The sequence below is a fragment of the Brassica rapa genome, chromosome A09 (assembly GCF_000309985.2).
Source record: "Brassica rapa cultivar Chiifu-401-42 chromosome A09, CAAS_Brap_v3.01, whole genome shotgun sequence".
In the NCBI taxonomy this organism is placed as follows: Eukaryota; Viridiplantae; Streptophyta; class Magnoliopsida; order Brassicales; family Brassicaceae; genus Brassica; species Brassica rapa.
The window spans coordinates 25,328,330-25,351,966 of record NC_024803.2 but is presented as its reverse complement, the minus strand read 5'-3'; the positions used below and the strand labels follow the sequence as shown (position 1 = coordinate 25,351,966).

Here is a 23,637-nt window from a genome sequence, read left to right as displayed (position 1 = left end):
TTCATCCAAGATTTGACTTTCAGAACTAGACTTCATGTGCAGTCTACATGTTTGAATTTTTTTGAAAGAGGTTAGTTTTGCAATTGACCAAGTTTGACTTCAAATCAGTATATTAAAATGAACGTCTACGGGTGTGTAGACTTCTTGTGAAGTCTACTCTCAAATCCGACGGGTTGGTTTTGCATTTGACCAAAATAAAAAAGTAGACTTTATACGCAGTATACTTTTTTTTTTTTAAGATAAGAAGACTGCATATGAAGTCTACAATTTAATAAATTTTTGATTGCTTTTTAAACTTTTTGGTCAAACACAAAACTAACCTATTCCACGAAGTCAAAGTTTTGGTCAAATGCAAAACTGACCTTTTATAGACTTCGTTGGCAGTCTACATTTTGTAGACTTCCGTTGAAGTCTATTTTGAAAAGTCAAAAGTTCGGTCAAATGAAAAATTAACCTTTTTTAGGTAGACGTCTTAGTAAGTCTACCGAAAGTTTTATTTTTGTTGTCAAAGGTAAAGACGGAGACTACTGGGGAAGTCTGCGTTAGAAAAAAAATTTGTCTGGTCAATTGCAAAACTAACCCGTGCGTTGATAAATAGACTGCATCGTAAGTCTCCACGGAGGCGTAGACATACAAAACAGTCTACCGTCACGACACAGATCTGAAAAAGAACGAAAACCATGTAAATAGTTACATTTTTCATGTGTAAAGCTCGTTTCCAACCTTTTCAACCGTCCAAACTCCAAATATGAGCAAAAAGAAGCATCTTTAACGATTCACTAATGAAGAAACTCGAAAATATGAAGTTTGTGATTATGAAAATGATAGTTATGAGAGTTTTTTAGATGGAAATGTAGAGGAGATGAGAGGAAATGAAGTTTTTTGGGTTATAATGAGAAAAAAAGTGGTTGAAAATTGAATTCTAGAGCTTTAGAGCTTAAAAATGGTGGTTCATGGTGGTTGGAAAAATTGATGATGATGGTATTTTTGTAAATAAGAAGAAATGGTTAGGGTGTATTTGATTTTTTGTTAATTTCGAAATTAATAAATAAATAAATAAAAATGGCAATTTTGTGAATAATTCAAAAACATAAGGATAGTATGAAAATTTTATTGATGAATAGTATGAACAAAAAAAAAAGGGTTGGTTTTGGGTTTGACTTGAAAATATGAGTTGGTTTTGAAAAACACCCGTTTTTTATGGTAACAAATTGGGGGCAATAATGTGGAAAGTATAGCATGTCAAAAGAATAGTAGGCTAAAATCAAACTCAGTTATCCAGAAAAGTCTATTGATAAGAAGATTGAATGCTAAAATCTAGAATAAGAAAACCCACTTGGTAATTGAATAAAGTTTATCGACGTGGGAATTAGCTGGCAAAGAATATAATTTGGTCAAAAAAACGTGGAATGTTAAAAAATGCCCAATAAAAACCAGTTATCTAATTTTTTTTTTTGTCTGCGTTTAGAATTGCCGTAGTACGAAACAAAGAGGTACGTTTCTCTCTTCCTCAGCTTCTCCGTCCCTTTCGTCATTCCTCAGTTTCATCGATCTCCTTTTTCTGTTTTTTACTTCCTTTCGCACTTGTGTTTATAATCAATTGTATCGGATTATTGTTCAATACTATTTTTCCCTGCAAGAACAAGGAGAGATTTGTTCGGAGGGAAAGATAGAATTTGGATAATTCTTTTTGTTTTAATATGTTTTTGATTTACTGATTCCCTCCGATAACATCGCATGGAAAAGAAATTACGAAAAAAATTAAATAAATTGCGTTGACTTTATATTTGGGGGTTAAAGTTTGACTCGGTCAACGGAGTTTTAGGGCTGTGTTTCTAGGTTTAGGTTATACGCTTGGTTTGTTAGTGATTGATTCGTTATATGAAATGTAAAGCTTTGACCTTTTAACATATGTTCTGTCTTAAGCTTCTATGTAATTTCTTCATTTCTATTGGTCAAGACTTTCTTTCTAGTTGGCTTTGGGTTTTGAATTGTCGTGTAATGTATATTGTGTTTCTGTTACATTGATAAGTATGTGTTTGGTTTCTTTGCTACAAAAAAATATGCAGAAAGCGTGTGAAGGCATTGACTGTTTGATGGAACAACCGCGTAACGATATCTCTCAAGAAGAAGCACGTGAGTCTCTCATTGCCATCTCCTACACTTCACCTGAAGAGGAGCAAGAGTCTATAACGTCCTCAGATGTGAAACCTGTCGTCACTACTACAACAAACGGAGTCGTCACTAAAAGAAACTCTGAAGATGCGGAAAAGCTCAGATCAGAGCTGATTTCTATCTCCTACGACGAGTCACCTTCACCCTCACCAGCTGCAGCTGTCTGATAGGAGTAACTGTACAGATCAAAGTCTTTTCCTTTCTCATGCAGACGACTTTGGTTTTGTTTGAAAGTTAGACCCTCTTCAACTATATATGATTGAAAATTGACGAAACTTTTTCTTCTCTGTGTTATTCTTAGTTAAAGCTCTCTTGAGACTCACCGAACGATTTTTAACCAAAACAGTATTACAGAGATACAAATTTGATACAGAGGTAGGAAACATTGAGAAGTAGTGAAAAGATTGAAACATTTAGCATGGGTCCTCTCTTGTTTTGCTTTTTGTTTAGGACAAAGACGAAGAAACCCTAGTGAGCAGCGTCTTCCTCTTCGCAGAACTTGGTGTATTCCTTTGGACCCATCAAGGATTCCAGCTCTGCGGGGTTGCTTGGTTTCACCTTTATCATCCAACCATCTTCGTAAGGGCTTGAGTTAATCTACTCAAATGAAAAACCAACAAATAAGTTTTGATACGCACCACACCACACACTTGGTTTAACTGTTCAGATGAAAAGAAAAACTTACCAAGCCAGGTGAATCAGCGAGCTTTGTGTTAACCTCGATGACTTCACCAGAGATTGGAGATATAATCTCACTTGTTGCCTTCACACTCTCCACTGCTCCAAAGTTTTTTTCTTTGGTCACTGAACTTTTTTCTTCAGGCAGCTCCACAAACACAACTTCTCCTAAATGATCCTGCACATCATCAAGCATTTTTATATAACCTCTACTTTTCAGAGAGTAATCTGATCTAAACAAGTTCTCTGATGAGCTCTGGTTTTTGTTACCTGGGCATGGTCACTGATGCCAATAGTAGCCACTGAGCCTTCATGTTTCACCCACTCATGTGAATTTGCATACTTAAGTCCTTCCAACACTTCAAACCCAAAACACTTTTAAGATAATTAAAGAGTCCTAAAACAAGAGCAATGCAACACACAAGTTGTGTACAAGGATGACGATGTTGTTGTTTTTCTTACCTGAGGAGAAGCATCTGGAGATGGAGAAAGCTGGAAGGAGATGAGATCTGGATGCAGAAGAAGAGAGCTTGAGAGCGTTTGCTGTAGAGGAAGCCCACATTCTCAGTGCCATTTGTTTCTGTTTGCTTTCTTTCTTTTGCTTTGTTCTGTTTTCTTTCTCAAAGGGAAGTGGGAAGATGGTAAAGAGAGCTCTTAGTGGACTTTGTTAACTTTAGTGCTTTCTATCTTTAGATGTATGGCAGAAAACAAAGGCCTCATCTTAATGTCATCGTCAGGAAATAATGTGACCCAAACCTTCCCCACAATTCAGAAGGTTTCGACTATAGTCCTTTTGGAGGGGAAATGTTTAAAAAGGAACAACTAATTGGGTTTATTGTATCAATATTGGATCTTGTTGGCGTTTTTAGAAAATTAATACATGACATTATATGTTTGGATTGAAAGTTGAAACAGATAAAAACTAGATTAGACCTCAAGCCTCTCCGTATACCAACTCTGTGTTTTAGATTTGGAAAAAAATCCTTCTACTTTTTGCTCAATTACTTGTAGCAGAAGGAAAAGAAAATAAACCAAGACTCAGATTTGTATTTTCTTGTATCAGGTACTGTATAAGTTTCATTAGTGTACTTATTACTTGTTTAGGTTTTGAATTTTGATCCATCTTCTTTTGGTTACTAAGAAGTTATGTTCCATTGGATCTACATGTTTTCAGTTCAAACTCAGTTATATGCTAGTGGTTTCTATTATGTGTTATCAGAGCAGAATATTTTTGTTTATAAATTAATCTGATTGGAATAAAGTTGGACATGTTTTTCATGATGTTAATTACTCTTGCATTAGTCAACTCTTTGACATGTGTTCCATGATGTTTTGTAAACTAGTAATTGCTTTTCACTTTTCAAAAATCATGTCATTGATCATCTTTGTCTTACCCATAGCTGCAGTTGTAGGAAGAAAATGTCTTACCGATCGACCTCTCTCGTGAAGGGTCTCAGTAGAATCACTGCCACGTTTCGAATTTAGAATCTGATGTACAATTTTCAAGCCTAAACTCGTGACGGCTATCCACATCGATGTGACTACGCGGTTGGGCAGGTGATGGATGCAATGCACACTCCGGTCTACTTTGAGACATACGATGTAAAGGGAAATATGAATCATATGCCGTGGAAAGTGGTGGACTCAATACGGAAGAACAAAGTCTGCTTGAATGGCAGACTCAAGACTTTCTTATGTGGTACTTCAAAGAATGGGCTTAACCTCTTTGTTGATATGCCTTGAATCTAGATGTTACATCACATACATCATATCGACTCGGTTGCATCAAGTTATTATGGATGTTACATTTGATCGTGGGTTTAGGCCCATGAGTCCATAAAGTCTAGGGTTTTAGATACATGATTCTACTATATATATCTTGTATTCAAAGTAATCCTAAACTTGCACTTTATAAGCTCAATATCGCCTACAATAATAAGATCTCTCTTTGCCCGTGGACGTAGGCTTAGGGGTGAACCACATTAAGTATATATGTCGTAGTTACATCGCTTTTATTCATTAGTTTTCCGCATCTGTTCCTTCTCACATCCGTCACAACAAATTGGTATCAGAGCCAGGTTAGGGGTTGGTGATCTGGTGAAAAGATGTTTGGAATAATCGCGAAGATTGACAAGTTTGGTGGCAGAAATAGTTTCAGTCTTTGGCATATATAAATGCAGGCGTTGATGAATCAATAAGGCATCTGGGAACCATGTCAGAGAAGAAATCTAAAACAGCTGATTTGGAGGCTCTGGAAGAGAAGGCATTTTCAACAATTTTGTTGTGTCTGGCAGACGAGATTATCATCGAAGTGTCGGATGAGAAAACGGCTGCTAATTTGTGGTAGAAGTTGAAGGATTTGTACATGAAAAAGTTTCTAACGAATAAGGTACTTCTGAAGCAACGCCTCTATGCCATGCGTATGCAAGAAGGTATTGAGCTTCGCGACCATCTTGGCAAGTTACATTCGATATTACTGAAGCTGAGTAACATTGATGTTAAGGTGGAAGATGAAGACGCGGCACTAATCATGTTGGTATCTCTGCCGAACTCCTTCGAGAACTTTGTGCAATCATTCATTGTTGGAAAAGATACAGTGAAACTGGAAGAAGTTAGGTCGGCGCTTCATAGTCAAAAATTGCGCCATAAGACATCAAACTCAGGGACAGACAATCAAGCATCGAAATTGTTTGTCAGTGGTGTGACGGGACATGGGAACATAAGTACTTCAAAAGATAAGAAATCGTTTCCAAGGGGTCCTAAACCATCTGATATTTGCAACTACTGCAAAGAGAAGGGACATTGGAAGTTAGATTATCCCAAGATGAAGGAGCAGCAGTTTGGATCTGTTGCAGTAGCCGAGGATGAAACCAAGTATGACAACGACATTGCTCTTGTTGTGCACGGACACACACACTCTTTTGATGTGTGAAATTTTGATACGAGAGCATCCTACCATATGACACCGAGGAAAGAGTGGTTTCTGAGTAAACATAGGTACTTGACATCAAGATTAAGATGGCAAACAATTTGTCTGCAAGATTGATGGGATCGGCTCAATCAAGCTCATGACACATGATGGTAAATTCTGAACATTGAGAAAAGTTAGGCATGTTCCATCAATTACGAAGAATTTGATATCCATGAGTCTTCTGGACAGTAGAGGGTTCAAATATTCGGGTGGCAATGGAGTTTTGAATGTCTATAGGGGTTCAGATGTGATTCTGAATGGTTTCATGAACGGTACTCTATATTTACTGAAAGGTAAAACGGTGACCGGTTCAGCAAATGTCGCATCGCCAGAGATCCCAGAGGAAGATATGACTAAGCTATGACATATGAGGCTTAAACATATGGGTGATCATGGGATGCACTATTTGTATAAGCAAGATCTGCTTCGTTGTGTATTGGTTTAGAGTTCTGCTCGGAAGAGTTCAAATAGTCTTGTAAGAATGCAACAACTGCCAAGCATCTTACATATAAAGGAACACCACAGCGGGATGGTGTTACAAAACAGATAAACAAGATAATGCTAGAGAGAGTAATGTGCATGCTCTCGAGTGCTGGTTTAGAGAAGCGGTTTTGGACTAAAGCAATTAACACGGCTTCCTACTTAATAAATATCGGTCCCCACACAAGAATCGAGTGCATGATACCTTCTGAGTGTGGTCAGGTAGATCTACTGAATATTTACTTTTAAAATTGCTTATGGAGTATGTGGGAACCAAAATTCGCACTGTCGATTTCCGTTTAAATAAGGAAACTAGGAAAACCCTAATTTCCCAGAGGTCCCGGATCTCTGCGAGAGCCAACGACAAGTGATCGAATATATGCAGAAATCATGAAAAGATAACAAACGAGTTTAGAGAAAACAGTAGATCTTATTTCGAGTCCGCGTAAGAGCGTTGCGATCATAAAAAGGGATCATAAAAGCTTTGGCCGCAAAGGCTGTCAGCGAGTTACTTAGTTCTAGCAGCCTAAAAGCTCAAACCTATATGAGTCGCAGCTCGATAACAAAAGACGAAAAAGATAAATAAAAGGTTTTTGATTGATTTCGGACTGAACCTTGTTAAAGGCTGCCTACGTACCCCTTTCGAGGATCAAGCCGAACGTAGTTCAATTGATAGAGCTGGACAAGAGATCGAACTGCCTGGGCGAGTTCGTCTAGTAATTGAGTGCCAGTCATAGAAACCGAACTTGTCGAGAATAAAGCCTAAAGTTTCTAAGTGCAGAGAATTCCGAGTCTAAAAAGCTCTCTCCCTCTTGCTCCTCGCCTAGGACTCCTTATATACTAGCTCCAAGGTCGGTTTATGCTTTTACTCTTCTGCCCTTAAGCCGTCATAGCATAAAAATAGAGATATTCTATTTTTCCCGATCTTCACAATTATCTTCAAAACTTCTGTATTTATCCGCGGAAACTTGACATTTATCCTTCTTTGTGGACCAAGCGTAAACCAGGCTGTGGTTTACGGGCTTTTGGTTAGGAAAATCATAGGATGGGCCTCGAGTCGTGTTTTGGGTCCCTTTGGGCCGTCTTCCGACTCGACACGTTTACTACGAGTTTTCCGCGGTTTCTAATCCGCGAAGTTTGATCGATGAATTAGAATGGCGGGAAACATGGACTGAGCTTGCTACGGTCTTCGGGAGATAGCATTCGAAGGTTTTGACGAGAATCCAAGAACTGGTGTCGTATTGACGTTCGGAAAGGTTCAATCGCTACACAACGACCGAACTTTGGCTCGAGTCCGGTCGCTTCATAGCGACCGAGCGGGACGAGCCCTCGGTCGCTACGTAGCGACCGAGCTTTGGCCCGAGCTCGGTCGGGACGATCGCTCGGTCGCTACGTAGCGACCGAGCTTGGCTGAGCTCGGTCACTACGTAGCGACCGAGCGGGACGATCGCTCGGTCGCTACGTAGCGACCGAGTGGGACGATCGCTCAGTCGCTACGTAGCGACCGAGCTTTGGCTCGAGCTCGGTCGCTACGTAGCGACCGAGCTTGGCTCGGACTCGGTCGCTACGTAGCGAACGAGCGAGACGGATGCTTGGTCGCTACGTAGCGACCGAGCTTGGCTCGAGCTCGGTCGCTACGTAGCGACCGAGCGAGACGGATGCTCGGTCGCTACGTAGCGACCGAGCTTAGCGACCGAGCAGGACGGACGCTCGGTCGCTACGTAGCGACCGAGCTGTGTGCATGCTTGGTCGCCGCGTATCGATCGAGCTTGGCTTGTCTGCGGTCTGATTTCCATACTCGAGCTTGTCCGCGGCCTATTTGGATACATGTCCGTTGCCTTCGGAAAATCGGTATTTAGTGGTTCGATTGAGATTTGAACGATATTTTACTGCAAGGCTGTTCGTAAAGATATCTTTACGAAGATTACTTTTCGTAAAAATGGTTATGCTGACTTTTACGGACTTTCAGGCATTGATTCCGTCGTGACCGATTTTGACCCCAACAGAGTACGTAATGGAGTCAAGGGATACATGATCTGGTCTCCAACAGAAAAACAAGTGATTCTAAAAGGGAATGTTGTCTTCGATGAAACATGTATGGTTAGAAGCTCAGGGTCCAGTTTTGAAGCAGAAAAATCGTAGCACTGATAAACTGGTGGAGCTGCAAGATGATCGTGAAGTGATCGATGTGCATGAACACACAGAAAATCAAGAGGAACGTGTAAGAAAAAGTTCAGTTGGAGTCTACGTAGACTCAACCGCCGGATGTTACAGAGCATAACATTGCAAAGGATCGACTTAGAAGGGTTGATGTCAAGCCACCAGAGAGATATCGCTTTGACGATATGGTGGTTATGCACTTCGGGTTGCAGAGAAAGTGGATGTGTCATCTACTTACATAGAAGTTGTTTCTAGTTCTGAGTCAGAGAAACAACATGTTGCAAAGTCATCAGAAGAATCATACTTGGGATCTGGTCACATTACCATCAGGGAGAAGGGATGTTACATGCAAGTGGGTCTTCAAGATTAAGGGTGGAGCATCACTGACAAAATAAGTTAAGTATAAGGCTCGGATTGTTGCAAGAGGTTTCAGTCAGGGAGAGAGAGTAGACTACAATGAGATATTCTCATCGGTGGTCAGACATACTTCAATCAGAGTGTTGCTAGCGCTGGTAGCATGCACGTCAGGAATTGGAGCTTGAGCAATTTGATGTGAAGACAGTGTTTCTTCAGGGAGAGCTAGAGGAGATATACATGACTCAGCCAGATGGTTGTCAAGTTCCCAGAAAAGATGTTTATGTGTGTACGATTCAGAAGTCACTTTGTGGTTTTAATCAATCTTCCAGACAATGGTACAAGAGATTCGACAGCTATATAATCAAGTTTGGCTACATCAGAAGTCCTTGTGATTGGTGAGTCAACATGTGTAGGTTGAAGGACGTGACGTTCATCTGTTTGGTACTCTACGTGGATGACATGGTGATAGCTGAAGAGAAGTGTGAAATCGAGAAGCTGGAGCTTCTGGGTTTTGAAGTTGAGATGAAGGATTTGGGTGCATCAATGAAGATTCTAAGGATGGAAATCTTTAGAGATAGGGAGAAAAGGTTTTTCTTGTCACAGAAAGCCTACAGTATTGAAGTGTTGACAAGGTTCGTGATGTCTTCAGGTAAATCTATCAGTACTTTTGCATTGCAAATATTCATCTCACAATTTATATGGTTTAGCCTGTTGGGGCATCTTTTTCACAAGGACATTTGATCTGCAAGAATATATGGTCTGTTGGGATATCTAACCCATTGGAGCATCTAGTTCAAAAGAGCATCTGGTCCGTTGGGGCATTTGGTCCGAAAGGATTTCTGACCCGTTGTGGCATCTGGCCCGTTGGGGCATTTGGTCCGTTGGGGTATCTGATCCATTGGGGCATCTGGTCCGTTGGAACATCTTGTCCGCTAGGACATCTGGTTGATGACGTACATCTGGTTATAGTTGAACATCTGGCCATTAATAATTACCCACAAATGCAAAAATTAATTATTTTAAAAATTATTTAACAGACAAAAAATAATTAATAAAGTTATAAGTAAAAGTGATAATCTTAAAATCCAATAAAAAAATTAAAAAATAAAAACAATAACAAAATAATAACAAAAACCGAAAACAATGAAGTTTATGGCATGACTATTATTTTTTCTTATGTGATGCCATGATTTCAATAAATAGAAACTAGAGGGGTTAACAGGTTTATCGTCAATATATATAACGTTGACAAATTATTGTAAAAACAAAATCGATTAGTTTGTTTGTGATTAGTTAGGATGTATCTAAATCTAATTTAATTTTTTAAATTAAATTATCCAACCGCAAACACTCGTGGAAAAGAACTTTTGATTTTTAGCGCTAAAAAGTGGTTCGGAACAGAATAAAGCGGTTTATATAATTGTTTCGAAACGTTATCAACTTCCCACAAAGCGGTTTATATTATAAATCTCTACGGGGACATAACTGCAAACATTTCTACTGGTATTTATGGAAGAGGCAATGTTTACATTATTTTTTGGTAAAGTTTTGTTAATTAGATTAACTAAATATACTAATTAGTATTTGCTTCAGTTTGGTAAACTCTTATGTGAATTAACCTAATCGACAACTGAACTGAATTATTAACTAATTAGATTAACTAAATATTATAATAATATTAAAAGTTAATATATTTAACCATTTAACCTAAATAATTAAACATAATTTTGTACATTTTACTTATAAATGAATAGAAGAACATAACTGACAATAAAATGAAATAAAATAATATGAATCTTAATACACTATCATCAAAACCGAAAAAATACCTATGATATTTGTATAAGGTTGAAAGATAATATTATAAAATTATTAGATTACAACCTCTACATATTTATTGTGATATTTTGCTTTACGTTCAAAGATGAAGAAATTGTTAATTTAATGTCAAATGATAATTTGTTTTATGTTTTATAAATTATATTTTCGTAACCGAAGTAGAACAAAACTAAAAACTAAATCGATTGAACAGAAAAAACACAAACAAAACCATACCAAACCGAACACAAACCAAACCAATTGCGTTTGACTTCGATTAAAATTTTCATATACCCAAACAAACCAAATCTAACCTAACCTAACCTAACAGAACCTGAATTTAAACTGAAATGCCCATTCCTAGTTGAGATACTGGCTAAAGAGACGTAGGAGCCATGGAGTTAACATCACTCAAGTGTTATTCAATACTTTGATTAATGGGTACTACAAAAAAAAAGGTAGGATTGATTATGCATCGAGGGTTTATGATGTGATGGAGAAGAAATGATTTTGAGCTGATGGTTATACTTATAACACGATTGCTAGAGGCAAAGCAGTGGTTGTTCACGATGATTGATAGAGACGTGAAGCCTAACACAATTACTAATAGTAATTTGATCGATAGTTACTACAAAGAAGGTAACCGTACGGAGGCAAAAAAACACATTCAAAGTGATTGGCATCAAGAGAGAACATCAAACCTAATGTTGTCACTAGGGATGTTGTCATGGGCAAAAAAACCCGGCCCGGCCCGAACCCAAACTAAACCCGCCCAGAAAATACCCTAAACTATAAAACCCGAAAAAAACCCGGTACTATTAGGGTAACCCGCAAAAAACCCTAGAACTTTAGGGTTACCCAAGGGTACCCGAAAAAACCCTTTTTTGAGTTTTGTGGTTTTTTAGTTAAAGTTTTATAGTTTTAACTTAAATTTATATGTATTGAATATTTAATTTTAATCATGTTTTGTATTAAATTTGATTAATTTTCAATTATCAAATTTATTTTCTGTATAAAGTAACAAATAAAATTTTCATCATTCATAATTTTCAATTTGCAAATTTATACTATATCCATAATGTAAGTAAATAAATAAGTTATAGAGAGTGCAAAATTTAATAGTGGGCATTGTATGTTTTGATTTATACATCTAATTTTTGATTTCAATCATTTAAATCCTTAAAAATTAGGGTAAAAGTCGTCCTTTCAATTATATTTTTTTTTTTAAAAACCCATAGGGTACCCGAAACCCGATAGGGTAAAACCCGAACGGGTAATTTATAAATCAAGACCCGCCCAAAATAAACCCGCGAATTTTGAAAACTGAATATACGGGTTTTGGTTTTTAAATTCCAACCGGGTTTAGGGTACCCTATGGGTAAAAACCCATTGTTAACATCCCTAGTTGTCACTTTACAATGCGATGATCACAATGCGTAAGGCAAACATGGGAATGTAAAGGAAGCTAGGAAACTAAGCAACAAGGGCATTGGTCTTGTTGAATCGGAAGCGTTGCTATCCACGTGAATCAACCAATGTACATTGAACTCGCCTTGGTAAGAAAGTAAAGCTGCTTGACTTTTCTTTAACCTCTAGTTAGAAGTCAAAAGAGCCAATCTTCTCCTCTCTTCAACCTTGATCTCCAAGCCTAAGAAATCGATATTTTAATCCTCTGTTTATTTCTGATTAAAAAAAACATATCTTTCGACAAAATAAATAAATAAATAGAGGCGCAAAGAGAGAGAGAGAGGAATCAACAACAACATACAAGAAAAAAGGAAAGAAGATGAGTTTTCTAGGAGGGAGACTCGCGGGAAAAGAAGCAGCCTACTTTTTCCAAGAATCCAAACACGCCGTTAACCGCATCGCCGAGAAATCTCCACCCACCGGCAAAAAGCTTCCACCTCCTTCTCCGGGGGGTATTCAACCGGACGTTCTTCCGGAGATTCTGCGCCATTCTCTTCCTCCTAGACTCTACGGCCCTCCTCCCGACCCTTCTTCCCTCTCCCAGTTCTCAAAATGGAATCTCCCGTCAGACCCAAACGCAGTCGTTTCTATTTCCCCTGACGTCTTGAATCCTCTCAGAGGCTACGTTTCTCTTCCCCAGGTCACCTTTGGCCGCCGAAGGTTCCAACTTTATCCAACTCAGGGCTTCCTAGTATCTAGAAAGATTTTGATATTTGATCCGGTTTTGGATTGCAGATGGGATATACCGGAATCTGAGAGTTCGGTTTTGGCGTCAACGGCTAATGAATTGAGGAGAGACAGATACGGAACTCCTGTTAATCCCGACAAGTTGAGAGCTGCTGGTGAAGGGCTTCAACATAGTATGTTCACTTCTCTCCTTTTTTCAATGAAAACTGGAGAGTTCTCTTTTGTCTTTTTGGTAGTTGCTAAGCTTCATGAGCATCTGTCTGAATGTTTTTTTATGAACAAATAATCTAAATGTTTCATTTTCAGGCTTTCAAAACTTACATCAGGCAATTTTGGTTAAGTTTTAGTACTCTTGACTGTCTTTCTGTGCTGGTGGTTTATAGTTACAAAATGTTATTCCAGAGATGGTGTTTGAGGTGTATATATATACAAAACCAGTCTGTTAAAAGAGACCGAGATATAGTAGGACACAGATGAGCCTTTTGTCTGATTCGTAAACCGCCCTTTGAATTTCTTGTATCTGCAGTTGGAAAAGCATTTGCAGCCGCCACTGTTATCGTCTTTGGCTCAGCCACATTGGTTTTTGGGACGGCAGCCTCAAAGCTTGACATGCGTAATGTAAGTTTGCAGATGATTCTTTTGTTCATAGATAAATATTTGGGATTCACATTTTTAAATCTTATCATTTTGCTTTCTGGTAGGCTGATGACATAAGAACCAAAGGCAAAGATCTGTTTCAGCCTAACATGGAGTCAATGAAGGAAAAAGTAGAGCCCTTAAGAACTTGGGTAAATGTTCATCTTCTTGCCACAGAGTTGGGTCATAATCATTAATACTAACACTAAAGATTGTATAATCTCAGGCCGAAAACATGTCGAGGAAGTGGCATATTGAGAGTAACGATAGTACTATCAAGGAGAAACCAATCTTCAAGGAGCTTTCGAGGATTCTGGGACCCAAAACTTGAAAAGGATGAGACTTTGTATATTACATTGATAGAGAATTCCTGTGTAAGATGAAATAAAGTCTTGTAAAATATCAGATTGTGATGTAAGATTGTAACAAGTTTCAATGTTTGATAAAAAAAAGTTGATGTAGTTCTGTATACCATGATAAAGTTTTAATTAGTTTGCAGTGTTTCTATAATAAATGGGATCAGGCATAAGCTAACAGATCTTGGTGGTAGTTTTAATCACTTACAAGTGTTGATGGCAATCCTCTGGATGACTCCTCTTTTCAGAACGCCATGGAACTTGTACCTGAGCATCCCAGCCAGATTCCATTTTATGGTCTTTGAGGTTCTGATATAGTATTCAGCTTTAATCGCCTCTGACCCATGGAGACCGTTCAGAAATGTAAGAGCTCAAGATCAAGATGTTCCGTAGTTGCGGTTTCGGTTTCTGCGGAAATGTTCATATCCAAGAAACCGGGGGATTGTATTCCGTTGCAGTAAAATGAGTTTAGGTACCTTCTAAATTATCTAGTGTAGCTGTCCCACATAGTCCTGGTTACCTAGTGTAACTGAAAGTCATATAGAATATGTTTAGACTTCTTTTTTCTTTTTCTTGAAACACATGTTTAGACTTCAACTTCATTTTTTTCTTCTTGAAACACATGTTTAGACTTCATAGTCCATCAATAATCTTTGTGTCATTTAGCTTGATCTAAAATTTAGAAGCTGTTTTACATTGATATTAGTTTTAGTGTTTTATATTTGAAACAATTTAAGAAGTTTGTAATTTATTTTACATTAATCAAATTTTGTTTGAACTGATATTAGATAGGAATTAATTAATATGATTAAAAATATTCTTGTATTGATTTATTTAGTTTACATGTCTGATGGAAATCATAAAAGAAATTATTCACAACAAACTCTAACATAAATCCTTTTACAAAAAAAAAAAAATACTCTAACATATAATCAAATAATATACTTTTTGCTAATTTTTCATATATCTTGTAGGCATCCAATTTTTAGTATTTGTTTTTAACAAGTTAAATATATATTGACTGAGTTTTTCTATTTTTGAACTAATCATTTTCGTTTTATAAATTAGTACTAACTGAATATTAAACCCATTAGACGAAAAGTAACTATATTGGATTAAAAAAAAAAAGAAAAAAAAAACCAAATTTTGAATTGGTTCGGTCGGCCGACAAAAAAAAAGGATTGGTTCAGTCGGAACAAAACCGATTGGTTTTAATCATGAAGCCCTAGGTTCTTAAAACTTTCGATTTCTTTTCCTCTGCGCCCAGTTGTTCGTCTGGGAAGGAACGAATCTGAAGTTGTGGAACATGGAACAATGGTAACACTTTCTCTGTTTGACTGTCTTTTTGCTCTTTCAATCAATCCTATGTTGACAGTAAGCTGCAAACTCTGACTCTTAAATCTTAATATTTTCCTTGTTTGATATTATAGTTTGAAGAAGCGAGATGTTGTGAGGGAGGACAGAATCAGTTCGTTACCGGAACCTTTGATTCTGCAGATATTGTCTTTACTCCCAACAAAACTTGTCATCGCCACAAGTGTCCTCTCTAAGCGATGGCGGTCTGTTTGGAAAAAAGTGCCGATTCTCCAGTTCGAATCCAAAGGGAACATACAGAAATTCTCAGAGAATGTTTCCATGTCTTTGCTTTCACATAAATCTCCGGTCCTGGAGACTCTTCATCTGAAAGTTAACGATAGATGCGAGGATGTATACATTGGAATATGGGCTGGAATTGCAGTTACACGCCATGTGCGTGAGCTCGAGCTGGATCTCGGTTATCTTTGTGGCAACCCAGTCAGGTTCCCGAGCTGCTTGTTGTGTTTTGACACACTTGAGACGTTGAAACTCAAGCACTACATTCTTCTAGATATTCCCTCTATGGTATCTCTCAAGTCCCTTAGAACTCTTCACCTTCATTCTGTGGTGTACAAAGACAGTGAATCGGTTCGTAACCTTTTCGCTAGCTGCCTTAATCTTGAACATTTGGTCGTCCAACGAGGTTTCCACTATAATGATGGAGTGAGATTCGTTATTGAGTCTCCATCTCTCAAGACATTATTGGTTTCTGGCGGCGAGACTTATGGAAAACAGAATGGGGGCTATGTGATAAACGTTCCGTCTTTGCAACACTTGACTATTCAAATGTTAAAAGGTTATGAGTATTGTCTGATTGAGAACGCGCCTGAGCTAGTAGACGCGAATATTATAAATGTTTCTCATACAACCAATGAGACTATTATGGGGTCTCTCAAGTCAGCCAAACGTCTTTCCCTGGACTTATCACCTTTGCAGGTAACTTTGCCGGGTTGAATTATTTGTTGTTGTTCCCTTTACTAATAAGTGTCTCATGATAATAGATTGCATATCCTACTGGAATGGTCTTCCATCAGCTGGTATCTCTTGAGATGTATACACATAAAGTGGCGTGGTGGAATCTACTTGCGCTCATGCTTGATAGCTCTCCTAAACTACAAGTTCTGAAGCTTATTGACGTAAGCCATTTTATTATTTGTTAGGTAACTAATGTTGATGGTCTCTCGTTGGGGCTAATTTTGAAGATATACACACTGCATTTTCCCTTGTGTAGCGTTCGTCTCATCAGCCAAAGCTGGTTTCTGACAAGAAAGATATGCCCCCCGGGAAATGGAATCAACCAGAGAATGTCCCTGAATGTTTGTCGTCTCATCTCGAGACATTTGTATGGACAAGACCTGATTGGATAAGAGAAGAGGAGAAAGAAGTGGCTAGATACATTCTAAGCAATGCACAACAGTTGAAGAAGGCAACTTTCATCATCGATCCCATTGAACCGAAAAGGCTTTTCAGGTTAGCAAAAAGACGAGAGATGCTCAACGAATTGCCTGCTGTGATCATGGCTTCCAAGTCATGCAACCTTGTTGTTGAATCTGAATGATTTTATATGTATCACTCTTTTTTATCGCATACGTTTGCGGTGTTTAGATGGATTTATATTGGTTTTGAATATGTTTTATTGCAAAACTTTTGGTGGAGACCTCAGCATCCTTTTTCTCAACTTCACAACATGCATATATTTTAAAGGGTGTGAGAGAGAGTCTCTCGGGTGTTTCTCTTGTAAACAGTGATCTTGCAATACAAACCGTACTCTTTTATTATTCTCAGATTGTTCTTCCTTTTTGATAAAGATAACCACATAATATAACACGACATATGTTAATATTTTGTAACTAAGAAGAGTTTAGTTAATCTAATCTCACATTAGTCATTTCAGCAAATTTTGAGAACTTAAACCTAAAGTGGAATTGAATCACACCTGAGTTATCTATACACGTCATGTTTGTGATATCACATTTTAAAGCGAAGCACATTCTAACGTTTTTACTTCAAATTTGTTCTCAAATTATTAGTGTAATTGTAATCTAATACAAAGAAGCAATATAAGGGCTACAAAAGACCAAGACATCGTCAAGAGTAACCTTACTTTCATCTCCAAAGATAGATTCCTTCCCATCTTTCCTCTTAGCGTATGACAGACCCAGTCTTGATTTAGCCATCCTCAAATCACCAATCCCTGAGTTCGTATCCGGACCCGCAAACCCGCCCATCACGGGCGCTAAAGGAGGTCCAATAAGAAGTCCGTCAGCTCCAAACTGAGGCCCTCCGCGTGCATAATCAAACAGAGCCGCTCCACTTCCTCCAACCTTAGGAAGTACGATTGGTTCATCGCTATCGTCGAGCCAATAGAAGAGGAAAGCGTCGAATGTATCGTAATAATCATCAGTGCTTCGATAGCCTTCAGGGCTAAACCCGCCGAACTTGAAGGACATGTCGTTGGTGTAAGCTATGATTACACATGGACCTTGGAAATCGCAACGTTCGTGGAACTTTGTAGCACTAAACCCATCGATGCTTGCTTTGTAGCAACATTTCAATTCTCTTCCTAACGATTAAAAAGAATTTCAGATAAAAACAAGCTTATTCACACGGATTCAACGAGTCTTATAGAATGAAAAATGCATTATATATATATATATTACCCTTTAGGAAGGTCTTGTTTACCAACGAAAGAGAGAAAGGAAGTTGGACGTCGTCATGGTAGACCAGTTTCTGCGGCGACCGGGGATTGTCTATTTTCTCGCCAGAGTTCCAACCAAATAAACTGTTGTAAGGACTTCTCTTCAAGATCTTGAAAGAATGAATTGGGTTTGAGATGGCACACGAAGCCATTTCTTGCAAATAACGGCCACAAGAACAAAACTAGACAAAGTAAGCGTTCATGATTGCGGTAATCTAGAACTTGTGGTTGTCATTTGTTTTTACTGACAAGTGTCGGTTCGACCAAACCAAACTTAAAACCATAATCGTAGTCACGATTTAAACAAACCAAACCATTTCAAGTTTTTACTTATTTGTTTCCTTCTACTCTAATTGAAGATAACCTTTAACAAGATTAGGTCGAAAAAGTTTCCATCACGATCACAATTTTTTTTTTTTGTACATCGTAGAAAACCTTTTTCCAAATAAAATAAAATACCAAGTATAAAAAGCTTTGCCGAAGAAGCTAAGCATTTATTTTTTTTGAACTTGCAAAGTAAAACCTGAAGTTGTGGTGATGCTCTCTTTAAATCCCAAAGAGAAGCTATCTCAGTTTTCACGAGGTTGCTCCAAAGATATGGATTCGCTGCTGAACCACAGCTCTGCAGCAAGGACAAGTGACTTTGCCTCCGCCACCGTTGTTGCTCGAGAAGAAATTATCGCTGCAACTACCACACACTACTTGATGCGCACAGGGAAGAAACACCACCGAGACTTCATCTTTCATACAGATTATGCATTCCCTATCATTGTTTGCTTCACTCTCATAAGACCCTTCAAGCCTATCTAGTTCTTCAAGCAGCTTAGCTATGTTTTCTCCTTGAGATCTTTCGGGTTCCCAAACATTGCTGGATAAGTGGCTTGAGTCAGTATCTGAAGAAGCTTTGAGCCGAGACAGCTCTTGCTCAAGCCTTTGGTGATCGTCTTTGTGCCGTTGGAAGTCTAGTTCGATCTTTAACCTGAGAGTCTCCAGCTTTCTCTTGTTGTGTGCCTCAGCTGCTTCTTTTGAGCGTTGTTCATCCTCCACTTGTGCCAGAGCTTGCTCCTTGGCTTTCTGTTCCTCTACCCTTTTCGCCTGCCAATAACATATTAATCTAAACGTAAAGAGAATTCGATAGACTAACTAATGTTTCAAATAGAGAATGTACCCACAGCTTAGAGAGAGATAAACCTATCTCATGAATCTTATTAAGAGGCATAACAAATCCTTTAGCCAGGTTTCAAACTGATTCTCCCAAAGATGGTATTCATATCACATACCCCTAGCCAAAAAGAAATGTGGGTGGGAGATGCAGACTATACCTCTTGAATGATCTTTGACGTTAATTTGGCATAAGTAACGACCTACCATCTAAAGACAGTACCATATTGGTAACTAGATGCACGTCTCAAATGAGAGTTGTAACGATCTAGAGAAAACTACCGTACCTCAATTTCCTTTTCATCCTGTGTTATCTGAGCTAATGACTTATAAAGGGCTTTGATCTTTTCTTTCTCAGCTGTAATCTCATCCTGCAGCTTCAACTTCTGCTTCTCCCATGCCAAAAGCTTCTTCATGCACTTCTTCTCCTTCTTTGATTCTTCCGTGCACGCTTTAATTGATTCTGATGCACTTAACTTGAGACCCTCCCTCTCTGCTCGGATCTCTGCATTTTGATTCTCAAGCGTTCTTACAATTGCATTAGCTGTGTCACGCTGACAGGTAGCTTTTCTAACAGCGTTTTCCAACTCGGACAATCTTTTCACGGTCGATTCGTCAACAGCTTGTTTCCCCTTTTTCAACATCTGGATACTTTCTCTCTCGCTGTTCAGTGATTTGAGCTCGGTGAGTTCATCGCTGACCTTTTGGGCAGCTTGCATTGCCTTCTTCTGAGCCCACTCTTTCCTTTCCTTCAACTTCTTCTCGAGATCCTTGACCTGATGAAGCAGTGTGACTATCACACCATCCTTATCATCCTCACCAACAGATTCCAGATTATCATCAAGGTTCAGGTCACGAAACTTCTCCAACACCGAACCGACACTTTCTTCACTCTCCACATGTGTAGGATCAGCCCCCTCACCGCTAGTTCCATCATCTATCTGCTTCTGCTTCATACTAGCACGAAACCCAGCAGCAAAGGCAGCGACATTCCGCTTCAACAAGGACTTCATGGTTGGAGAAAGATTAAACCTCCTGGGACACTCAATCTCCCTCTGCAACTTCAGCTCAGCATTGTTCATAGAAAACCCTTTACCAGAAAACTCAGGCCCTCCTCCGTTCCCAAAATCCCAACCTCCATGGAAACGGCACAAGGCAGGTGCCATAAAACCAGCAAGATCTAAGGTACCTTCTCCATGGCTATCTTCCTTAGCACAACAGGTTCCCCTGTTTGGAAGATCCATAGTACTCGCCTTACCAACATGAAGCTCACTCATCAACAAACACCACATAGCATCACCTTTACTGAAACTAGGCCTGACTTGTTGCAGCAAATAAACCATACCATCAAGGGAGTACTCCTCCAAATCTCTCAAATCGGTAAAACCAGTCTCTGACTGATCACCATTGCTGCTGCTGCTGCTATTCAAATACGACAAAGAGTTATTCACAATGTTCTTCAAAACATCAGATTCACCGTAGCAATGGCCGTTACTCAAAACGGCTCTCATGGCCACGCTTTCCTCACAGCCCAAATCAATGAGCTTGGAGACAGCTTGGTCGTACAGAAACTCCAAATGTTTGAGCAAGATCTCCTGGAGATTCTCCTCCGTGCAGTAACCCCACACGCTCTCCTCGAAACTAGTCCCGCTATGGACGCAACAGGCCCCCGAGGTGGAGCCAGTGAGACCTGGGTGATACACAAGGTTCTTCAGGCTCGACTCAACGATGGATTTCGACAGAGCAACCCTATCCAGATCGAGCTCGGGTTTGTAAGCGGGTCGGATCTTCCGGGCCGCTCTCACGTGCTTATCTCTTACCGTACAACCCATCTCCTTCCTCTATCTGCATCAATTGAAAAAAAAAACAGATAGATTCGAAAATTGGATGGTTACCAACCACAGACATGACCAGATTCAATTATCAGAAATAGATGGATCATAAACGAATATTCGACGATGGAGCTGCAGAGATTCGAAGAAACTTACTGATCGGCGATGGCTCGGCTGAGAAGATGAGAGAGAGAGAGAGAGGCAAAAGGTTACGCTGAGAGAAACTTTGTTCGGTTTCTTACATTTCTGGCGGCGTGAGCGGTGCCACTTTATATATTCGTGGGCCTTAGCCCATTCAATGACCGAATTTATTTGGCCCAAAACATGCAGACTAAACACGACACCGGTTCATCTTATCTTATCCAATCCAAATTGATAAATCCCTTTCTTATTATTTGATGAAGAACTTTTAGTTCACGTGTAATTTACAACAGTGTCATTTATTATGTGTCACCACTATTACAAGCTCTCTCACCAATAATATTCAAAGACCCTTAATTTACTAGTCTAATTACAATAACTGTCATTGGTCACTAGTTTATATGCTATAAGCTTCTTTTTTATTGACTAACCAAAAATATAATATCAACGATTAATGTTTTTGCATTATTATTTTTCATGTTATATTACACAGATTATTAATCAATACAAATTAATCAATACAAATTAGAATTACTCATCACTGATATTTAAGTAGGTCTATCATATGGCTTTAAGAGCATGAAAAATACAACTTCTAACTTTAAGGCTGACATGGACTAATTCAAAATATTATTTAAAAATCATTATAAAACTTAGTGGCTTGATATCATCAGACGATCCAGCATCATTATTGTCCATGTATTATCTCTTACTTATTAATAGGGAAGCAATTTGAAAAACTAACCTTAATTTGATACTTTATTTACACCATTGCCATTATGTTGATGTGTCACTCTCTCAAACAGCCTCAACCTACTTGCTTAACTATCCTTTTTTAACTAGAATAATTACAATTAGTGCCATTGGTACAACTTATATTTAAAGCATTCATATTCATATAAATATGATTTGCATATTCGGATGCCTATTATAGAATAAATCATTTATTTTTATAACCTGTCAAATACAATAAAAAGAATATTAAAGTAAGGTTGTCGGATTATTGTGTTAGAAAAATCTAGAGTTATCTTTTATTGATACAAAAGACACATCCAGTTTCAAATGGTTTAGAAAAATACACTTATTATATTCATATTTATGATTTTGCTTATTAGAGGAAAATTAACACATTTTTATTAAAATGGTGCTTTGCATTCGAACGAACCATTTTCAAATATATGAACACATTGTTCACATTTCAAGATTATTCTAAACGATGCTACATACAGATTGTTTAAAAGAAAAAAAAAGACACAATGCAATATAAAAAATGAAGAGTCATTCTTGGGTTCACTCCCTAGGGTAAACCTAGAGGTTCACCAACCAATAGGATTTCATTACTTCAAATTTGATATTTTTTAAAAAAGGAAACAAAATATTCTCAAATTATATTATGTTTTTAAAATAAAAAAAGATAATAGTTACAGAAAAAAGAATTAAAAAATATATATTTTTAATGTTCTCAACAAAACACTAAACCCTAAATCCTAATCCCTAAACTCTAAACCCTAAACCCTTGGGTAAACCCTAAACCCTTGGATAAACCCTAAACCCTTGGTTATTATATAATTAACAACAAATTTTGTATTAAAAACTTTATATTTATTATTATATTACATAAATAATTATAAATTAATAAAATAAAATAGGTTTAAGGTATTTTAAAAATAATAAGATAATTCTCAAATATTGTGTTGTTATTCAAAAATAATGTTTTAGTCATAAAAAGTTAAAGTTTAGAAAATAAAACGAAACATGTATATTACTATTACCCATCCATCAGTTAACAACATTTACAAATTTTCAATATTCAAAAGTTTGCATTTGTTAGCAACTCAGTCTTAGCTCTGGCCTATGTGTTTAATTTGTCAAAAGGTTTATTGAATTAGCTACTGTTAGGTAGTCAAACCTCCTCTTAATCCCCTCTCATTAATTCTCACCAGAGCCGTTCTTACAGCATATTGAAAAAGACATTCGTCTAGGGCCTCCAAATTTTATAAAATTTTTAGGACCCCTAATTACAATTTTTTTTAACATGGTAGTTAATGTATTCTCTTAGTTAGATTTTTATTATTATTTGATTCTAAATTTGACTTCTGTTTAAAATAACTAATTTGTGATCAATTTTACTATATTTTATAGAAAACTATAAAGATTCTACTTCAAATTAACTGCAAATATTTGATCCACATTTGTCTTATTTGTATATATTATGAGTTAAAATTATTTTATATATTTATAGAATTTGATTAAAAATTTATAATATTTTGAATATATAGTTTATCGTATTTAATTTAAACGCTAATATTTGAGTTTTTAACAGCGACCAATATTTCAATCCAAAACGCTAAGAATATAGAGTTTGATTTTTAGTTTATAAAAGTCTGGTGCATAAAATTAAAAAATGTTTAGGTAAAAAATCAAAAAATTTTAGTGTTATATATATATATATATATGTGTGTTTTAAAAAACCAAAATTTTATATAATTCAAATAGAAATATTGTCAAAAAAAATATCATGTAAATTTTTTTTAACTCGCTTCGGGCCTCCAAAAACCTTCGCACGGCACTGATTCTCACTGTTGTCTTTCCACTATTGTCTCCTGGTTCTCATTAAAATTACTTTTTTCTTCTCTCTAAAAAGTGGTTGAAGTTACTTCTTCT

General features: G+C 37.5%; 6 protein-coding genes across 8 annotated transcripts; 3 read left to right on the top strand and 3 right to left on the bottom strand.

The window, feature by feature from the left end:
* The first annotated feature begins 1,324 nt into the window (after positions 1 to 1,324).
* Positions 1,325 to 2,485, top strand: LOC103840159. Its single transcript, XM_009116633.3, has 2 exons — positions 1,325 to 1,493; positions 2,070 to 2,485. The coding sequence occupies exon 2, from the start codon at positions 2,097 to 2,099 to the stop codon at positions 2,340 to 2,342; it is 246 nt and encodes an 81-aa protein (XP_009114881.1). The 5' UTR covers positions 1,325 to 1,493; positions 2,070 to 2,096; the 3' UTR covers positions 2,343 to 2,485.
* Positions 2,486 to 3,575, bottom strand: LOC103840158 (glycine cleavage system H protein 3, mitochondrial). Its single transcript, XM_009116632.3, has 4 exons — positions 3,316 to 3,575; positions 3,124 to 3,212; positions 2,861 to 3,031; positions 2,486 to 2,772 (listed from the first exon to the last, which is right to left on the bottom strand). The coding sequence occupies exons 1-4, from the start codon at positions 3,425 to 3,427 to the stop codon at positions 2,644 to 2,646; spliced, it is 501 nt and encodes a 166-aa protein (XP_009114880.1). The 5' UTR covers positions 3,428 to 3,575; the 3' UTR covers positions 2,486 to 2,643.
* An 8,600-nt stretch (positions 3,576 to 12,175) lies between these two features.
* On the top strand, positions 12,176 to 13,927 carry LOC103840157. Its single transcript, XM_009116631.3, has 5 exons — positions 12,176 to 12,766; positions 12,842 to 12,966; positions 13,320 to 13,411; positions 13,495 to 13,581; positions 13,656 to 13,927. The coding sequence occupies exons 1-5, from the start codon at positions 12,426 to 12,428 to the stop codon at positions 13,758 to 13,760; spliced, it is 750 nt and encodes a 249-aa protein (XP_009114879.1). The 5' UTR covers positions 12,176 to 12,425; the 3' UTR covers positions 13,761 to 13,927.
* Positions 13,928 to 14,156: 229 nt separating this feature from the next.
* On the top strand, positions 14,157 to 16,919 carry LOC103840156 (F-box/FBD/LRR-repeat protein At3g51530). The gene is made up of 4 exons (XM_009116630.3): positions 14,157 to 15,102; positions 15,216 to 16,077; positions 16,143 to 16,277; positions 16,373 to 16,919. Exons 1-4 carry the CDS (start codon positions 15,092 to 15,094, stop codon positions 16,697 to 16,699), a joined length of 1,335 nt encoding a protein of 444 aa, XP_009114878.1. The 5' UTR covers positions 14,157 to 15,091; the 3' UTR covers positions 16,700 to 16,919.
* Positions 16,920 to 17,089: 170 nt separating this feature from the next.
* On the bottom strand, positions 17,090 to 18,050 carry LOC103840155. Its single transcript, XM_009116629.3, has 2 exons — positions 17,802 to 18,050; positions 17,090 to 17,704 (listed from the first exon to the last, which is right to left on the bottom strand). The coding sequence occupies exons 1-2, from the start codon at positions 17,989 to 17,991 to the stop codon at positions 17,184 to 17,186; spliced, it is 711 nt and encodes a 236-aa protein (XP_009114877.1). The 5' UTR covers positions 17,992 to 18,050; the 3' UTR covers positions 17,090 to 17,183.
* Positions 18,051 to 18,192: 142 nt separating this feature from the next.
* LOC103840154 (MND1-interacting protein 1) lies at positions 18,193 to 21,163 on the bottom strand. Of its 3 annotated transcripts, XM_033278969.1 has the most exons (4): positions 20,989 to 21,163; positions 19,288 to 20,845; positions 19,162 to 19,210; positions 18,791 to 18,934 (listed from the first exon to the last, which is right to left on the bottom strand). In XM_033278969.1, exons 2-4 carry the CDS (start codon positions 20,830 to 20,832, stop codon positions 18,876 to 18,878), a joined length of 1,653 nt encoding a protein of 550 aa, XP_033134860.1. In that variant the 5' UTR covers positions 20,833 to 20,845; positions 20,989 to 21,163; the 3' UTR covers positions 18,791 to 18,875. The 3 variants fall into 3 exon arrangements, with proteins under 3 accessions (XP_009114874.1, XP_033134859.1, XP_033134860.1); XM_009116626.3 differs by lacking the exon at positions 19,162 to 19,210 and having other exon boundaries at positions 18,193 to 18,934; XM_033278968.1 differs by lacking the exon at positions 19,162 to 19,210 and having other exon boundaries at positions 18,193 to 18,934; positions 19,288 to 21,077.
* Positions 21,164 to 23,637: the final 2,474 nt, after the last annotated feature.

What these genes read in the sequence shown, in the direction of transcription:
- LOC103840158 (XM_009116632.3), bottom strand. Translation starts at nt 3,427, where the DNA reads ATGGCACTGAGAATGTGGGCTTCCTCTACAGCAAACGCTCTCAAGCTC. An exon ending in GCATCAGTGACCATGCCCAG is followed by an intron (nt 3,032 to 3,123) that starts GTAACAAAAACC and finishes GATGATGTGCAG; the next exon opens with GATCATTTAGGAGAAGTTGT. An exon ending in TCGCTGATTCACCTGGCTTG is followed by an intron (nt 2,773 to 2,860) that starts GTAAGTTTTTCT and finishes TCATTTGAGTAG; the next exon opens with ATTAACTCAAGCCCTTACGA.
- LOC103840155 (XM_009116629.3), bottom strand. Translation starts at nt 17,991, where the DNA reads ATGGCTTCGTGTGCCATCTCAAACCCAATTCATTCTTTCAAGATCTTG. An exon ending in AAACAAGACCTTCCTAAAGG is followed by an intron (nt 17,705 to 17,801) that starts GTAATATATATA and finishes TTTAATCGTTAG; the next exon opens with GAAGAGAATTGAAATGTTGC.
- LOC103840159 (XM_009116633.3), top strand. Translation starts at nt 2,097, where the DNA reads ATGGAACAACCGCGTAACGATATCTCTCAAGAAGAAGCACGTGAGTCT.
- LOC103840154 (XM_009116626.3), bottom strand. Translation starts at nt 20,832, where the DNA reads ATGGGTTGTACGGTAAGAGATAAGCACGTGAGAGCGGCCCGGAAGATC. An exon ending in AGGATGAAAAGGAAATTGAG is followed by an intron (nt 18,935 to 19,287) that starts GTACGGTAGTTT and finishes TGTTATTGGCAG; the next exon opens with GCGAAAAGGGTAGAGGAACA.
- LOC103840157 (XM_009116631.3), top strand. Translation starts at nt 12,426, where the DNA reads ATGAGTTTTCTAGGAGGGAGACTCGCGGGAAAAGAAGCAGCCTACTTT. An exon ending in GTCACCTTTGGCCGCCGAAG is followed by an intron (nt 12,767 to 12,841) that starts GTTCCAACTTTA and finishes TTTGGATTGCAG; the next exon opens with ATGGGATATACCGGAATCTG. An exon ending in TGGTGAAGGGCTTCAACATA is followed by an intron (nt 12,967 to 13,319) that starts GTATGTTCACTT and finishes TTGTATCTGCAG; the next exon opens with TTGGAAAAGCATTTGCAGCC.
- LOC103840156 (XM_009116630.3), top strand. An exon ending in TGGACTTATCACCTTTGCAG is followed by an intron (nt 16,078 to 16,142) that starts GTAACTTTGCCG and finishes TCATGATAATAG; the next exon opens with ATTGCATATCCTACTGGAAT. An exon ending in AAGTTCTGAAGCTTATTGAC is followed by an intron (nt 16,278 to 16,372) that starts GTAAGCCATTTT and finishes TCCCTTGTGTAG; the next exon opens with CGTTCGTCTCATCAGCCAAA.